A 15340-nucleotide genomic window follows, 5' to 3' on the forward strand; every position below is an offset into this window, starting at 1 on the left:
AGCTGCTGAGCTGCCGCTGCTCCTCCGCTCCGCTGGGCGTCGCTGCTGGGCGCTGCAGCGGTAGAAGGCAGATGATGGCGTGGAGGAGTCGAGCGGGCAGCTGGGTAGCATGGAGCGGGGCAACAGGGGCGATTCTCCCCCACCCCGGGGCTCACAGAGGGTAAACGAACACATACGGGGGGTCTTATAGCCCCCCTCGACCACACTGAGGGAAAAAATATACACACAGGGGCTCGCTGTCACAGCACGAGCCGGTTAGAACACACACAAACACAGCTCAACAGAAGAGGGGTATTAATTAATGAAGGTACCCCCAACATCACCACACCTACCACACAGGGGGGCTTTAACTGCACATCAGTGGCTGTTTAAACCCCAGAACCGTAGATATTAGTGGTGTAGCAGTGTTAATAGTGTTGGGACCGATAATGGGGTCAATATTAGGGCTGTTGCAATTGTTAACTTTATTATTATTATTGTTATTATTGACATATTGCAGCTGATTTTAATCTCTTGAGTTCTAAATGTTAATTTTAGTAGTGTTGGGATTGATAGTGGGGTCAATATTAGGGCTGTTGCAGTTGTTAACTCTTTTATTATTATAGTTGTGCAACTATCCTGCTGTTATTATTGTTGTTATTATTATTATTATCATTATTGGGGATATTAATGCTACTTTTAGCCTCTGGGTTCTCATTGTTTTAGTAGTGTTGGGGTTGATAGTGGGGTCAATATTAGGGCTGTTGCAGTTGTCAACAGTATTATTATTATTATTATAATAATTATTGTTATTAAAATTATTATTATTATTATTTTGGGGTGCTAATTTGAACCTGTTCATAGTGTTAGTAGTATTAGAATTAGTCATGGTGTTAATCTGTGTTGTTGTAGCTACAAGCTTAAAAGATGGTTCTCCAAAGGTTTCTTTAGTACTAAAGGCAATGGTTATATCTAGAACCATGAGTTCCATAAAGAAGCATTTAATGTTTAAATGGTTCTTTGCATGGTGTAATGGTTCATCCGATTGTTGAAGAATGTGCTATATAGGGCCTTTTTTTTGGAGAATGGTTCTATGTAGCACCAAAAAGGGTTCTGCTGTTGTTATGCACTTGATATCGTAACAGTAGAAGAACTCTTTTCAAAAAGCTTCTAAATAGACCAAGACATTCTCCATCAATACAAGATACAAGACATTCTCCATCAATCTGAAGAACCTTTTACACATGAAGTGGTTCTGTATACAACTAGAGCTAGAGAACCCACGAAGAACCATCCTTTTTCAGTGTGTCATTTTACTGTTAGTACTGTTGTTATTATTAGTGGTAGTTTCCAGTAAGAGCCGGAGATCTTGAGCCAAAACTGAAGAATCAAAGTCAAACCTGTGCAGTAAGAAGAGAGTAAAGCAGAATTCCGTTGATATTCCGAAATTCCCATAAATTAAAGTATTAAATTCTAGTATGTTCTAGAAAAACTTACAGAGTCAGAATTGTTCACAGTGGTGGTGATAGGAACCAGACGTCCACCTCTAAAAGCTCCTCACAGAAAGTTCCTACAGCAAATGGTTCTGAATTCACTGCCTGATGACTGAGACGCTGTTTTATGATAGTTTGGAGAACTTAAACTCCATTCATGGTGGAGGGATACGTGACATGCAGGGAGCTGTGCGGCAAAATAGTCCCCAAAGAAAGCTGATTATTCCAGACTTGCTGCTGTTTGGCTGTGTGAGATCTTCAGTGCTGTGATCCTCTGTGTGCAGGTTTCTCCTCCACCATCAGCAGAGATGCGGCTTCCGCAAGGTTGCCAAGAGGGTGGAGCCAAAGAAAGAGGCGGAGCAGGGTGAGCTGGTGCAGAAGAGGGGTGTGGCTCCTCCAGTAGAGCCGCCCACCCCGCAGTTGCCCAAAAGGTCATTCAGGAGACTGGTGAAGCCGCTGGTGTTCACTGTGGGGGTAGGTACATCACTCTGGGCTTTTAACCTGGACCTGGACCTGAACCTGGTCAGAGGTGTGTGTTTCTGCCTCACAGCAGTGGGTCACTATACACTGGGTTACCATGACAACTTCTGCTGCACACTGAACCTGCACCAGGACAGGTCAGGATCAGATTTATGGACTGTAGGAAGCTCATGGGCCAGTCGTGGCTGGCCCCCTGACCAGCCAGGGCCATTACATCTGACCAACAAGGGCCAGATTTCTAACCAACCAGATCCAGCGTTCTGACCAATCAGGGCCAGCGTTCTGACGAGCTGGATCCAACTTCAGTCAAGGCCATCCTTCTGGCCATCCAAATCCAGATTTCTAACCAACTAAATATAGACTTCTGACCAACCAAGGGCCAAACATCTGACCAATCAGATCCAGACTTCTGTGTGTAGTAGTGTATTTGTGTATAGTACTGTGTGTGTGGTGGCGTGTATATATATATATATATATATATATATATATATATATATATACATATATATAATATATGTATATGTGTGTGTAGCACTGTGAATACTAGTGTGTGTGCAGTACTGTGTGAATACTAGTGTGTGTGTGTATGTGTAGTGTATTTGTGTATAGCACTGTGTGTGTAGTACAGTGTGTAGTTGTGTATTTGTGTATAGCACTGTGTGTGTAGTACAGTGTGTAGTTGTGTATTTGTGTATAGCACTGTGTGTAGTACAGTGTGTAGTTGTGTATTTGTGTATAGCACTGTGTGTGTAGTACAGTGTGTAGTTGTGTATTTATGTATAGCACTGTGTGTGTAGTAGTATATTTGTGTATAGTACTGACTCCAGGTCAGTTTACAGGCTGTTCATTCGGCGCAGCGGCGATTTGGCAGTATGAAAGCCTTAAGTCCCGCGTTCAGAGCTACTTCGACGAGGTGCGAGCTGATTGGCTGGATAAACTGCGGCCACAGAAGCACGGAGATTTCCGCAAACAGGTGTGTGCGTGTGTGTTTGAAGGGTGCGTGTGTGTTTGTGGTTAAACATGTCAATGAAAGTTACGGGTGTAAATCTCTGACCTCACAGTGATTCACTTCAATTGTGATTGATTCCTTACAGAACGAGTCATTCCATCATAAACTCTCAGAATTTGCCACAATTCAGTTCAAACATGATTCTTCAGAAAATGATTCAGTTTGTCATGAAATCTTTCACCATGATTCAGTTCAGTAATGATTCTTCAGGGAACAGTTACATTCATCATGAACGATTCAGTTCAATTATGATTTTCAGTTTTTCATAAACCATATGTGACAAATCATTCCAATTAATTATGGTTCATTAGTAAGTGATTCAGTCTGTCATGAAATCTCAAATTTCACCACCGTTAAACTCGGTCGCGGTTCTGGAAGAATCGATTCATTTCATTACAAAATGTGTTTCACTGTGATTCAGTCGGATCATTTTGGAATGACAGTTACTTTTTATATAAAATATTGACCATGCAACTTTTTTTTTCATTTCATACTTTGTTTTGGCCAAAAATTATTTTAATTGATTGTAATTCATTCTAAAGTTTCACTATGAACATCAACTTATTTGTGTTTTTTTTTTATTTATTTATTTTTTTTATAGGTGAATCAGTGGTGGAACAGTCTGAGTGAAGGCCAGAGAACTGTTACCGGTCAGATACAGACGTACATTCATACACACACACACACACACACACACACACACACACACACACACACACACATTACCAGTCAAAAGTTTGGGGTCACTGATGTCGTTCATATAAAACCAGTTCGTTTGAAGATGTGTGTATGAAATGATTCTGTGATGAAATTCACTTCTTCCGAGTTTCAGTCAGTTTGTATGCAGCTGTAAAAATGAAGACAAGCACCCTACACTACACCAATAAGAGTCCTTGGGCAAGACACCTAACACCAGCTTCGCCTCCTTGTGTAAATTGATCAAATTTTAAGTCGCTCTGGGTAAGAGCGTCAGCCAAATGCCGTAAATGTTAGATATTTTGGATGATGATCCGAGTTGTACGTGATTTTTATGATAATAAATAAATTTGTAAAGCCCTAAAAATAAACTAAGTGCGCTACTCAGGGCGTTTCAATAAACAGGAAATGATAGCTTATTATTTATTAACATTTCCAAATTTTTGTACCACGTCTTAACTTTATGTTGATCCCAACATACTGTAAACTACGGAACTCCAGAGAGGCCGCAAGCTGTTGCTATTATTTTCTGCGTTGTTATCTTAAGATAACATGAGAAAAGATAAGTAACTTGTTGTTTCAAGAATTTTGTTATACTGAGATAACAAGATAAGTAACTCATTATTTCAAGACAATGTTAAGTAAGATAAGTAACTAATTTCAAGATAACAAAATTATCTTGAGATAATGATCATCTCATTATTTCAAGATGACCTTTGTTGTCTCAGTGTAATAAGTAACTCGTTATTTCAAGATAAGTTTTGTTATGTTGAGATTACAAGATGAATAACTCATTATGTCAATATAACTGTTGTTCTCTCAAGATAACATTATCTTAAAATAATAATAATAAATAACTTATCTTGAGATAAGTCATTATTTCAAGAACATTTATGTTGAGAATACAAGGTAAATAGCTTATTATCTCAAGATATCAGTATTATCCTGAGATCACAAGATAATTAACTTATTATCTCAAGATAACTTTTGTTGTCTCAAGGCAGTAACGTATTATTTCAAGATAAGATTTTTATATTGAGATAAGATAAATAACATGTTATCTTAAAATCACTTTTTTCGAGATATGCAAGTCGTTAGTTCAAGATAACACTAGTTATCTTGAGAACAAGATAATTAACGTGTTCTCTCAAGATATCAACTTTATCTTAAGATCACAAGATAATTAACTTGTGATCTCAAGATAACTTTTTTCTCGGGATAGCAAGTAACTTGTTATTGTAAGATGACACTAGTTGTCTTGCGATAACAAGTTAATTAACTTGTTATCTCAAAGTAACAATCCAGAAAATGATAACCGCCCCACATTAGCCCCACTCCTTTACTATGACCATCACCGTAGGACCACCTTACCTTCGGTCTGGTTGTCACTGTATATAAAGCACTTAGGCTTAGACTGGACGGGTCAGTCAAATGTGACATTCCCACTCATTGATAAACATTAAAAAGGGTCTTTGATCTACAGGAACACATTCGCTGAGACCCCCATCAGCAGATAAACCTGTTCATATCGCCGTTCCTCTGCAGGTATCATAGCGTCGAACGCGCTGGTGTTCTGCTGTTGGAGGATCCCGTATCTGCAGCGCACGATGGTGAGATACTTCACCTCTAACCCCGCCTCCAGTGAGTAAACCCATCCGTCAGGCACTCCCAGTGGGCGTGGCCTACTGCAGAGTCATAATGTTCATTTTACTCTAACGATGTTTTGTCACAGTTTATTATATTATCAGTGTTTATTGTAATAATCGATGTTATTTATTTGTTTTTCATATTTACAGCATTAATCACTGCCATATTAATAAAAAAAAAACAAGGATGCAAAAAAAAAATTCATTTTCATTCAAGGTGTTTCGTTGTTTTTTTCTTTGTTATAAATTATTAAAGTTATCATCGTTAATATTTTGCAATCGATAAAACACAGACAATTTAAAAAGCCCATCCCCGCCCCACAAGACCTGTTAGCTTCTTTAGCTTTAACTGGAGCTACAAAGTTGACGTAGCTAACAAGGAATGGGCACTTATTACCATGCTAATTAGCATGAAGCTAATTAGGTCATCAGACGCCACAGACGGTGTTGAGTAATCTGAACATGTTGTCAGATGGACAAAGGTACAGACCAAACTCAGCCTTCCAGGTGGCTGCTATTGTTTTTAGCTTTATGCTAGTGTGCTTCAGTCCATGGTTATAGAAAATAGTGAGTCTCACAGAGTCAGAAACGAGTTAGAGATAATGAACGTCTACACACACATTATGTGATGGTTTAGTCATGCAGAGTTAGCATTGTGCTAATGTCCAGTCATAAGGATTCTTTACTTCGCTCCAGGCCAGCTACCGCCACCTGCCTTGGACTAGCTGCCCACCCTACATTGAAGTCTTCATAGACTCCTAGCTATTACTACTACTAATACTGCTGCTATTAATATTAGTAGTATAATAACTCTGTAGGTAGTTTGACCAGAGGAGGATGGGTCCCCCCTGGTGAGCCTTGGTTCTTCCCAAGGTTCCTTCCTCAGCTCTGAGGGAGGTTCTCCTTGCCACCGTCACCCCCCTGGCTTGCTCACCTGGGGGTGACGTTAAAACTTTGGCTTTACTGGAATTAATGTGAAGCAGCTTTGTGACATCATTAGTTGGAAAAATCGCTACAAATAAATTTGACCTGACTTGACTTGACTTGTTAGCTACGTTAGCCTCGTAGCTCCAGTGCTAAAACTAAAGAAGCAAACTTCTCACACCAAACATATCCTGGTCTAATCGAGTCTGTTAGAGGTTATTTAATATTTCCACACAGTTTAAGGCAGATTTTTATGATTTAGCCATGATGCTAATTGGTCTAAGCTTCCATTACTTGTTAGCTAGCTACGTTAGCCTTTTGCAGGGACGCAAGGAGTGGGGGGCCTTAGAAACAAATCGAGCATGGTAGAGATACGTGTGCGCGTTTGAGGCGGGTTTGAAGTTTATTTTATTTTCTATTGATGTATGTCTTTTATCTTTAGAGCTAAATTTAGCCTTATAGCTTACCTCAAGCCGTGTGTTTGTATATTTGTGTTGCAGAGACGCTGTGCTGGCCGATGCTGCTGTCCACCTTCAGTCACTACTCTCTGTTCCACATGGCCGCCAACATGTACGTCCTGTGGAGTTTCTCCTCCAGCATCGTCAACATGATGGGCAGAGAGCAGTTCCTGGCCATGTACCTGTCCGCAGGTGCGCCGTGTGAGGTTTTTACAATATGGGCCGTGTTTAAAGGAACGGTTCGGCAAAAAAATCGCATTCACGCCATTGTCCACTAAGTCTAGACGTGATGAGTGTCCAAAATTGGTTTCTGTAGTTTAGCACTGGAGCTAAGAGGCTAACGCAGCTAACACACACTAGAAGTCAATAGTCACCCAAATCTTTCTTTGTTAATACATCCCTGAAACGTCTCTCGTCTCACTCAGACTGCGTCCAGGTGGTCAATAAGGTGGCGCACGCAGGACGGGCCTCAGCGCGAGCTTGCAGGCTCGCATCCCTGATCCGCTGTCGGCCGCTGACGGCAAAGCTGGCAGTCCACTGGTGTTTTGCTCAGCGTTTTCCGGGTGGCCCATAGTTGTTTAGACAAAATTCCACTGCTCATCGCTCAGTTTCCAATAACAGTCCAAGTGACTGATTTTTCCTACCTTCCTTTCTTTAGTTATACTTTGTAAATTAGTCTAGTAAATCATTTTAACTAGCAACAACATTTTGAAATAATCATTTTCTATCAGGCCTGGTCTTTTTTTTTTCTGCGCAGTTGTTTGTAGTATTTATCTTAGTTCACTTTCCAAAATAAAAGTCTAGTGTAAAAGTGTGGGTATAATCTGTTTGAGGAGATAAACTAGTTACAGATTATATGCAGGACGGAGGGAGCCGACCTTATCGAGCCAGCGGACCAGTAGATTCTGGCTATCTGGGATATTGTTTGTGGTTTCGTTTTGCCTGACATTTTACGATGAGTCCCATGACTACTGGAAAACGATCCTGTCACAGTTGTAACCGTGATGTTGTGCGAGTCCAGAGTGCCGCCACCATTTAGGGTGGAACAGGAAAATTCAAACAGTAGGAGACAGACTTAAACCCCGTCCTCCTGTGAACTCAAGCATAAGAAAATCTATGTATTCTGCAGTTTACTGCTAGTTAGAATGACAGATTAACAGACTCAATCTTACATTTATTCAATATTTATTGATTATGTAATAAATGCATGTTTAAAGCTCTCAGTACAGTTTTTTTGCAAAACGAAGCTCCTCAAAGTCGTCCAACTTTGGCTGTGTTTACACAGCAAGTCTGATTTTCTCACCAAATCTTCACACTCTGCTTCTGTTCTCATAGCGAGGTCACTGCCACTAATCTCTTGAGACATAAAACACTCCCGCTACCTCTCGGCCACTGTGACATCATCCTTAAGCATAATAGCTCAAAGGGCATATTTCAACACTATTAAATACATTTCCACGACAAACCATATACAACACGTTTTCCATCAAACTGAAGAACCATTTCGCCATGCGGAGAACTGTTTAAGCATGCAAATGGTTCTTTGAGTGTTCATGGTTCTATATAGAGCCATTGCTTTTCGTAAAGAACCCTTGAAGAGCTTTGGCCTTTGTGTTTTTTTTTCTCCAGGGGTCATCTCCACGTTTGTCAGTTACGTGTGTAAAACAGCTACAGGCCGGTTAGGACCATCACTGGGCGCGGTGAGTGATTACATCATCAATATTAAACTCTAATACCAAGGCATAGTTAATAACAATGTTCATATAGAAGCCGTATCGCCCCCTTTTCAACAGTATTATAGTCTGTCAGAGTGACTGTGTGGATCATATGAACATTATAGAGCTTTTTAAATGAAACAGTAGAAGCCATATCGCCCCCTACACTTCCTGTAGTGTATTACAGTCTGTCAGAGCGACTGTGTGGATCATATGAACATTATAGAGCTTTTTAAATGAAACAGTAGAAGCCGTATCGCCCCCTACGCTTCCTGTAGTGTATTACAGTCTGTCAGAGTGACTGTGTGGATCATATGAACATTATAGAGCTTTTTAAATGAAACAGTAGAAGCCGCATCGCCCCCTACGCTTCCTGTAGTGTATTACAGTCTGTCAGAGTGACTGTGTGGATCATATGAACATTATAGAGCTTTTTAAATGAAACAGTAGAAGCCGTATCGCCCCCTACGCTTCCTGTAGTGTATTACAGTCTGTCAGAGTGACTGTGTGGATCATATGAACATTATAGAGCTTTTTAAATGAAACAGTAGAAGCTGTATCGCCCCCTACGCTTCCTGTAGTGTATTACAGTCTGTCAGAGTGACTGTGTGGATCATATGAACATTATAGAGCTTTTTAAATGAAACAGTAGAAGCCATATCGCCCCCTACACTTCCTGTAGTGTATTACAGTCTGTCAGAGCGACTGTGTGGATCATATGAACATTATAGAGCTTTTTAAATGAAACAGTAGAAGCCGTATCACCCCCTACGCTTCCTGTAGTGTATTACAGTCTGTCAGAGCGGTTGTGTAGATCATATGAACATTATAGAGCTTTATAAATGAAACAGTAGAAGCTGTATCGCCCCCTACGCTTCCTGTAGTGTATTACAGTCTGTCAGAGCGACTGTGTGGATCATATGAACATTATAGAGCTTTTTAAATGAGACAGTAGAAGCCGTATCGCCCCCTACGCTTCCTGTAGTGTATTACAGTCTGTCAGAGCGACTGTGTGGATCATATGAACATTATAGAGCTTTTTAAATGAGACAGTAGAAGCCGTATCGCCCCCTACGCTTCCTGTAATGTATTACAGTCTGTCAGAGTGACTGTGTGGATCATATGAACATTATAGAGCTTTTTAAATGAGACAGTAGAAGCCGTATCGCCCCCTAAGCTTCCTGTAGTGTATTACAGTCTGTCAGAGCGACTGTGTGGATCATATGAACATTATAGAGCTTTTTAAATGAAACAGTAGAAGCCGTATCGCCCCCTACGCTTCCTGTAGTGTATTACAGTCTGTCAGAGTGACTGTGTGGATCATATGAACATTATAGAGCTTTTTAAATGAGACAGTAGAAGCCGTATCGCCCCCTAAGCTTCCTGTAGTGTATTACAGTCTGTCAGAGCGACTGTGTGGATCATATGAACATTATAGAGCTTTTTAAATGAAACAGTAGAAGCCGTATCGCCCCCTACGCTTCCTGTAGTGTATTACAGTCTGTCAGAGTGACCATGTGGTACATTTTTCATTGTTTTTTCATGTTTTAAATATTTTTTTGTCCATAAAAGCTCATTTAATTAAATGTTATAATAATGTTTTATGTTAGCCGCTGCCGTTCTTTATTAAATGCTGTGTTTCAGTCCGGGGCTATAATGACCGTCCTGGCAGCCGTGTGCACGAAGATGCCTGAAGCTAAACTGGCCATCATCTTCCTCCCCATGTACACCTTCACCGCTGGAAACGTGAGTTTGTGATGAGTATAATTCACTATTTACTGCTACACTAATAAGTGTTTATCGTTACATTCAAAACAAACTGACCGCCCTACGTCACAGGCGCTGAAGACCATCGTTGCCCTGGATACGGCAGGCCTGATTATGGGATGGCGCTTCTTCGACCATGCTGCTCATTTGGGAGGAGCGTTGTTTGGCATGTGAGTGTGATTATGTGCTCGGTAGTGCTGCCTTCACCGAGCGGACCAATCAGCTGTCGTGTTCTTGGTGTTGAGAGACTCAGTCGGTCAATGAAATGCATTTATTTTTGTTTACATATTTGTTTACTTACAGCAACAAGCCAAAACATTATCAGCCCTCACAGGTGAAGGGAGTGACGTTAATTGTCCCACAAACACCTAATATAGGTGGTTCTTTAGTAAAGTGGTTCTATCTAGAACCATGAACACTCAGAGAACCTATTGCATGATTAAATGGTTCTCTGCATGGTGAAATGGTTCTTCCGATTGATGGAGAATATGTTCTATATGGTTCTACATAGACCCTTTTTGAAAAGTGTTCTGTATAGCACCAAAAAGGGTTCTGCTATTCTTACAAGCGTGACATGACAATACGTAACAATAGAAGAACCCTTTTTGGTGCTATATAGAGCCGTTTTCAGCATGTTTCTCTGTCAGTCTGAAGAGCCTTTCCATGGTTCTAGCTAGCACCAAAAAGGGTTCTGCTGTTGTTACAAACTTGATATTGTAACAATAAAAGAACCCTTTTTGGTGCTATATAGAGCCCTTTTCAAAAAGTTCTATGTAGAACCATATACAACACTTTGTCCATCAGTCTGAAGAACCACTCCATGGATCTACTTGGCACCAAAAAGGGTTCTTCTGTTGTTATAACCATGACATTGTAACAATAGAAGTACCCTTTTTGGTGCCATATAGAATCCTTAGAAGAAGGTTCTATACAGAACCATACACAGCACATTCTCCATCAGTCTGATGAACCATTCCATGGCTCTACCTAGTGCCAAAAAGGGTTGTACTATTGTTGCAAACCTGACATCATAACAGTAAAAGAACCCTTTTTGGTGCTATATGGAACCAATTTATGCTTGAAACATAAGTAGAACCATAAACAACACATTCTCTGTCAGTCTGAAGAACTATTTCACCACCATTTATGCATGCTAATGGTTCTTTGAGTATTCAAGGTTCTACAAAGTACTTAAAAGTCTACAAAGCCTCGAAGTCCTCACTGCAGAACCCTTGAAAAGCCATATTTTTTAAGAGTGTATCAGTGATGCATTGTAAAGGTCTGGGGTACATTAAATGGCAAGCAGACAGTCGGTTCTCATAGGTGACGTGTTGGGCATATTTGCATATTTTAGGTGCTAATAATTCATACCTGCAGTAGTTCACATGTGGACAGATAAGTGGACACTGTATTGAAACGGCTGGTATAAAAGCTACATTCACTGACGTCCACTTTCACTAGTGGGTCTTGTGATCAGATGCTGACCGGTGTGTCTCGCTGTGTCTGTTTAGATGGTACGTCCTGTACGGTCACGAGCTGATCTGGAAGAACAGAGAACCGCTGGTGAAGATATGGCACAACTTCAGGACCCGCGGCCCTGGGTCCAGCTCCGGCTCTGGGGGCGACGGCTCCATCTAGAGGAGTGTGAGAAAATGACAGGACAAGCAGCCACAGCAAGAGAGGAGAGGAGAGGAGAGGAGAGCAAACGGACCACACACTCTTTCTCACACACACACACACACACACACACACACGTCGTACAGTAATAGGTTCCACTCAGGTACATCTTGAATTGATTGACCCAGATACTCCGCCCGCTAATGTGCTCCTGATGTGAGGTTGGACAAACTTTATGGAAAACTCCTGTTAATTTAGGCTGGAGTTTAGATTCGAGACGTTTAGATTCGAGACACACTGTGGTCTTGCAGATAATCAAAATCTTAGGGGTCCAGTCATCATTTCATAACGAGATGAGGGCAACCATGAGAGGTTTGGGTGCTAAATATAGATTTATTAGGGTGGGAACAAACTGGGTGTGAAATTGCTAAACCAGTCCAACAGTTCATAAAGGCAGAGCTTCCAGCAGGGGGCGCTGCTGCGCTTGTCAACACTTTCCAACTGCCTTTAGCCCGTGGATGTAGCGTATGTAGCTGAAACATAGTCCAGAAAAGTCCAGGTAAGCGTGCAGCTGTGAGCCACATGTGCCGAGATCACAGAAACAATAAGCTTCTTACAAGCGAAAACAGCTCCGTAAGCCAATGATAGAAGGCTGTAAGGATCTGGGGATGGGGTCGTAGAGGGGGCGTGGCTATATAGGGGGCAGACTCTTATTAGTGGCGCAATCTAGCACCCAAAGTTTAACGAGCTGTCCCCAGATGTGACCTCGTAACAAGACTAAACAAAACTATGCACATTTAAAACAACGGCAGATTAGCCATTGGGCTAACGTTAGGTCAGTTACTGGATTAAAAAATTAGTTGAATGGGATTTTTATCCAATCTCACAATAGTAGCTACCAGGGACATGAGGGGGCTGCAGCACCCCCAGATTTCAGGATTGTTTTATTGCTAAAAATAACAGCTGCCAAATAACAAAAGACCTGAATTTTTTAATGTTTCCAGCACCTGTTTGTAAAGTGGAGCCTATGTTTTTGTTTCATTTTGTTTATAGGTGTTTAAAATCTGCAGTAGCCGTGTGCGATTAAGCTAACGCCGCATTTTGTAGTTTAACGTTCTTTAGAAAAACATAAAATTTTCAACCAACATAATGAGTCTTTCATATCGATATATTTTGACCATTGTAATAATCTAATGCTTCATATGCTTATGTAGCTTAACTATAGAGGGCGCCACAACCAGTTTCCCCACCTCATATCACCAATCTGATTGGTTGATGCTCAGCTCATTTGCATAAAGTTTGTCCAGTAAGAGAGAGTAGCTGTCATCTCTTGCCAAACAATCCAAATGAAGGAAATAATGTTGTTTAGCTGGACATCTTGTTGATCACATAAATGCTGCTACAAATTTTATGCCGTCCCTCAAAACGCCGTCGCACGTCCATGCTAGCTACGAAAGAACACATTTGTGGGTGGAGTCTGTTAAAGAGCATCTCGGATGGTTTATTTTGAGATTTGGTAGTAAATTTTCTCCTGAGCTGCTGTGTAAAGTAGCACCTCCTCAGAAGAGGAGATCGAGATCGTTCGTAGAGCAAAATCAAAACTCTAACCAGTCATAATGAGGTCCAGCAGGATCGTCAGCTCTAGACCTGCGGGCCAGAACGCACTGAAGCTGTACAGCAAAGTAAATGTTGTAGAGTCTGCAGATTTGTTTTTTTGGGGTTTTTTTGTTTTGTTTTTTTTGGAAATTAATAAAATGTTTATTTAAGGTCAGAGAAATCCCAAGTGGTCTGTCAGTAAAAGTTACACACATCCTTCCCAGATTCAGGATGAGGAAAAATGCAGAAGATCTTGTTCTAAGGTGCTGAAATTTGGTGGACGTACACGCTGGATGAAGATCTAACAGCACCTCTTAAATTTTGGTTATTTTTTATTTCTTAGCAGCTTCTCATGTTCTGTCGAAATCAGTTCTCACCAAGTGACCAAAGAACTAAGATCAATAATAATAATAGAAGGTGATATCAGTGGGTGAATAGTGGAGTGTTCAGTCAGTCTATAAGCACGTTTTGGCCTGAAGGTGGAGCTAGAGGAACTTGTCACTGATGGAGGGAGTGATTCCTCCTCAGGCTGACATAAAACACCCTGAATAGAAGGAAAACAGAGAGAAAAGGGCAGCACCTCCCACTGCCCCCACAGCTCACCTCTTACTCCACACTGGAACTTTCTGAATTTGTCCATTTAGTGGAATTCAGTCTGGACACAAATCAAATTTACACTGTTATGGTTGCTGTCAGAATTCAGAAGCCAGGATACTGTTTTTATCTGCAGCTTTGAGCTGTAACAGCTTTTAATAGTCTAACGTCCTTTTGGTTCTTACGAATTTGTCTGACTACTCCATGTTTTTAGATCACAGTGAGTCATGCAGTGTCATAAACCACGCCATCAAGATTGGTAGAGATACTGAACAACTCCATATGGTTTCCACTTCCTGTGTTTCCAAGGATCATCATCCCAGGGATTCTGTTTTCTCTGCGTTCCTAGGGTCCTATGTTCTTTGGGCTCTTTGTGTGATACATCAAACCTCAATATGATACATTAAGATAACCTATGAAAGAGTTCTGAGGGTCATTAGGTCACCAGAGGTCATACAAAGAACAACGAGCAGCATTACTTTTTCAATAGGAGCACACTATTTTCCCAGAAGCCGATGTTCCCAGAGCCATTTGTTCCCAGAACCCAATGTTCACAGGGTCCTATGTTCCCAGAATCTAAGTTCCCAGAACGTATGTTCACAGGGTCCTGTGTTCCCATAACCCTATGTTCCTAGAACCCTATTGTTCACACTGTCTCATGTTCCCAGAGCCCTATGTTTCCTATGTCCTATGTTTCCAGGGCACCACATTCCCAGGATTCTCTGATCCCAGGGTCATATTTTCCCAGAGCCCTACGTTCCCAATGTCCTATGTTCCTAGAGCCGTACGTTCCCATGGTCCTAGGTTCCCAGAGCCCTACATTCCCGAGGTCTTATGTTCCCAGAGCCCTTGGTTCCCAAGGTCCCATGTTCCCAGGTCCTATGCTCCCAGGGTCCTGTGTTCACAGAGCCCTACGTTCCCAAGGTGCCATGTTCCCAGGTCCTATGGTCCCAGGGTCCTGTGTTCACAGAGCCCTACGTTCCCAAGGTCCAATGTTCCCAGAGCCCTACATTCCCAAGGTCCTATGTTCCCAGATCCTGTGCTCCCAGGGTCCCAAGGTCCTATGTTCCCAGAGCCCTACATTCCCAAGGTCCTATGTTCCCAGGGTCCTATGTCCCCAAGGTCCTATGTTCCCAGGGTCCTATGTCCCCAAGGTCCTATGTTCCCAGGGTCCTATGTCCCCAAGGTCCTATGTTCCCAGAGCCCTATGTACCCAAGGTCCTATGTTCCCAGAACCCTGTCTTTTCAGAGTCCTATGTTCCCAGGGCCCTTTATTCCCTGTCTGTTGCATTTTCAATAGGAACTCACTTGTTTTGGCTAGACTGTCCTCAGTGAGCTAATAAATTAACTTAAGCAAACTGTGTAA

The 15340-nt window shown here is 41.5% G+C and overlaps 1 protein-coding gene across 1 annotated transcript; it reads left to right on the forward strand.

The window, feature by feature from the left end:
- Positions 1–33: 33 nt before the first annotated feature.
- Positions 34–15340, forward strand: LOC108411836 (presenilins-associated rhomboid-like protein, mitochondrial). Its single transcript, XM_017683596.2, has 10 exons — positions 34–160; positions 1757–1946; positions 2785–2925; positions 3563–3611; positions 5203–5298; positions 6728–6877; positions 8315–8385; positions 10045–10146; positions 10240–10337; positions 11679–15340. The coding sequence occupies exons 1-10, from the start codon at positions 72–74 to the stop codon at positions 11803–11805; spliced, it is 1113 nt and encodes a 370-aa protein (XP_017539085.1). The 5' UTR covers positions 34–71; the 3' UTR covers positions 11806–15340.

Source organism: Pygocentrus nattereri, chromosome 17 (genome assembly GCF_015220715.1).
Source record: "Pygocentrus nattereri isolate fPygNat1 chromosome 17, fPygNat1.pri, whole genome shotgun sequence".
NCBI classification, from domain to species: domain Eukaryota; kingdom Metazoa; phylum Chordata; class Actinopteri; order Characiformes; family Serrasalmidae; genus Pygocentrus; species Pygocentrus nattereri.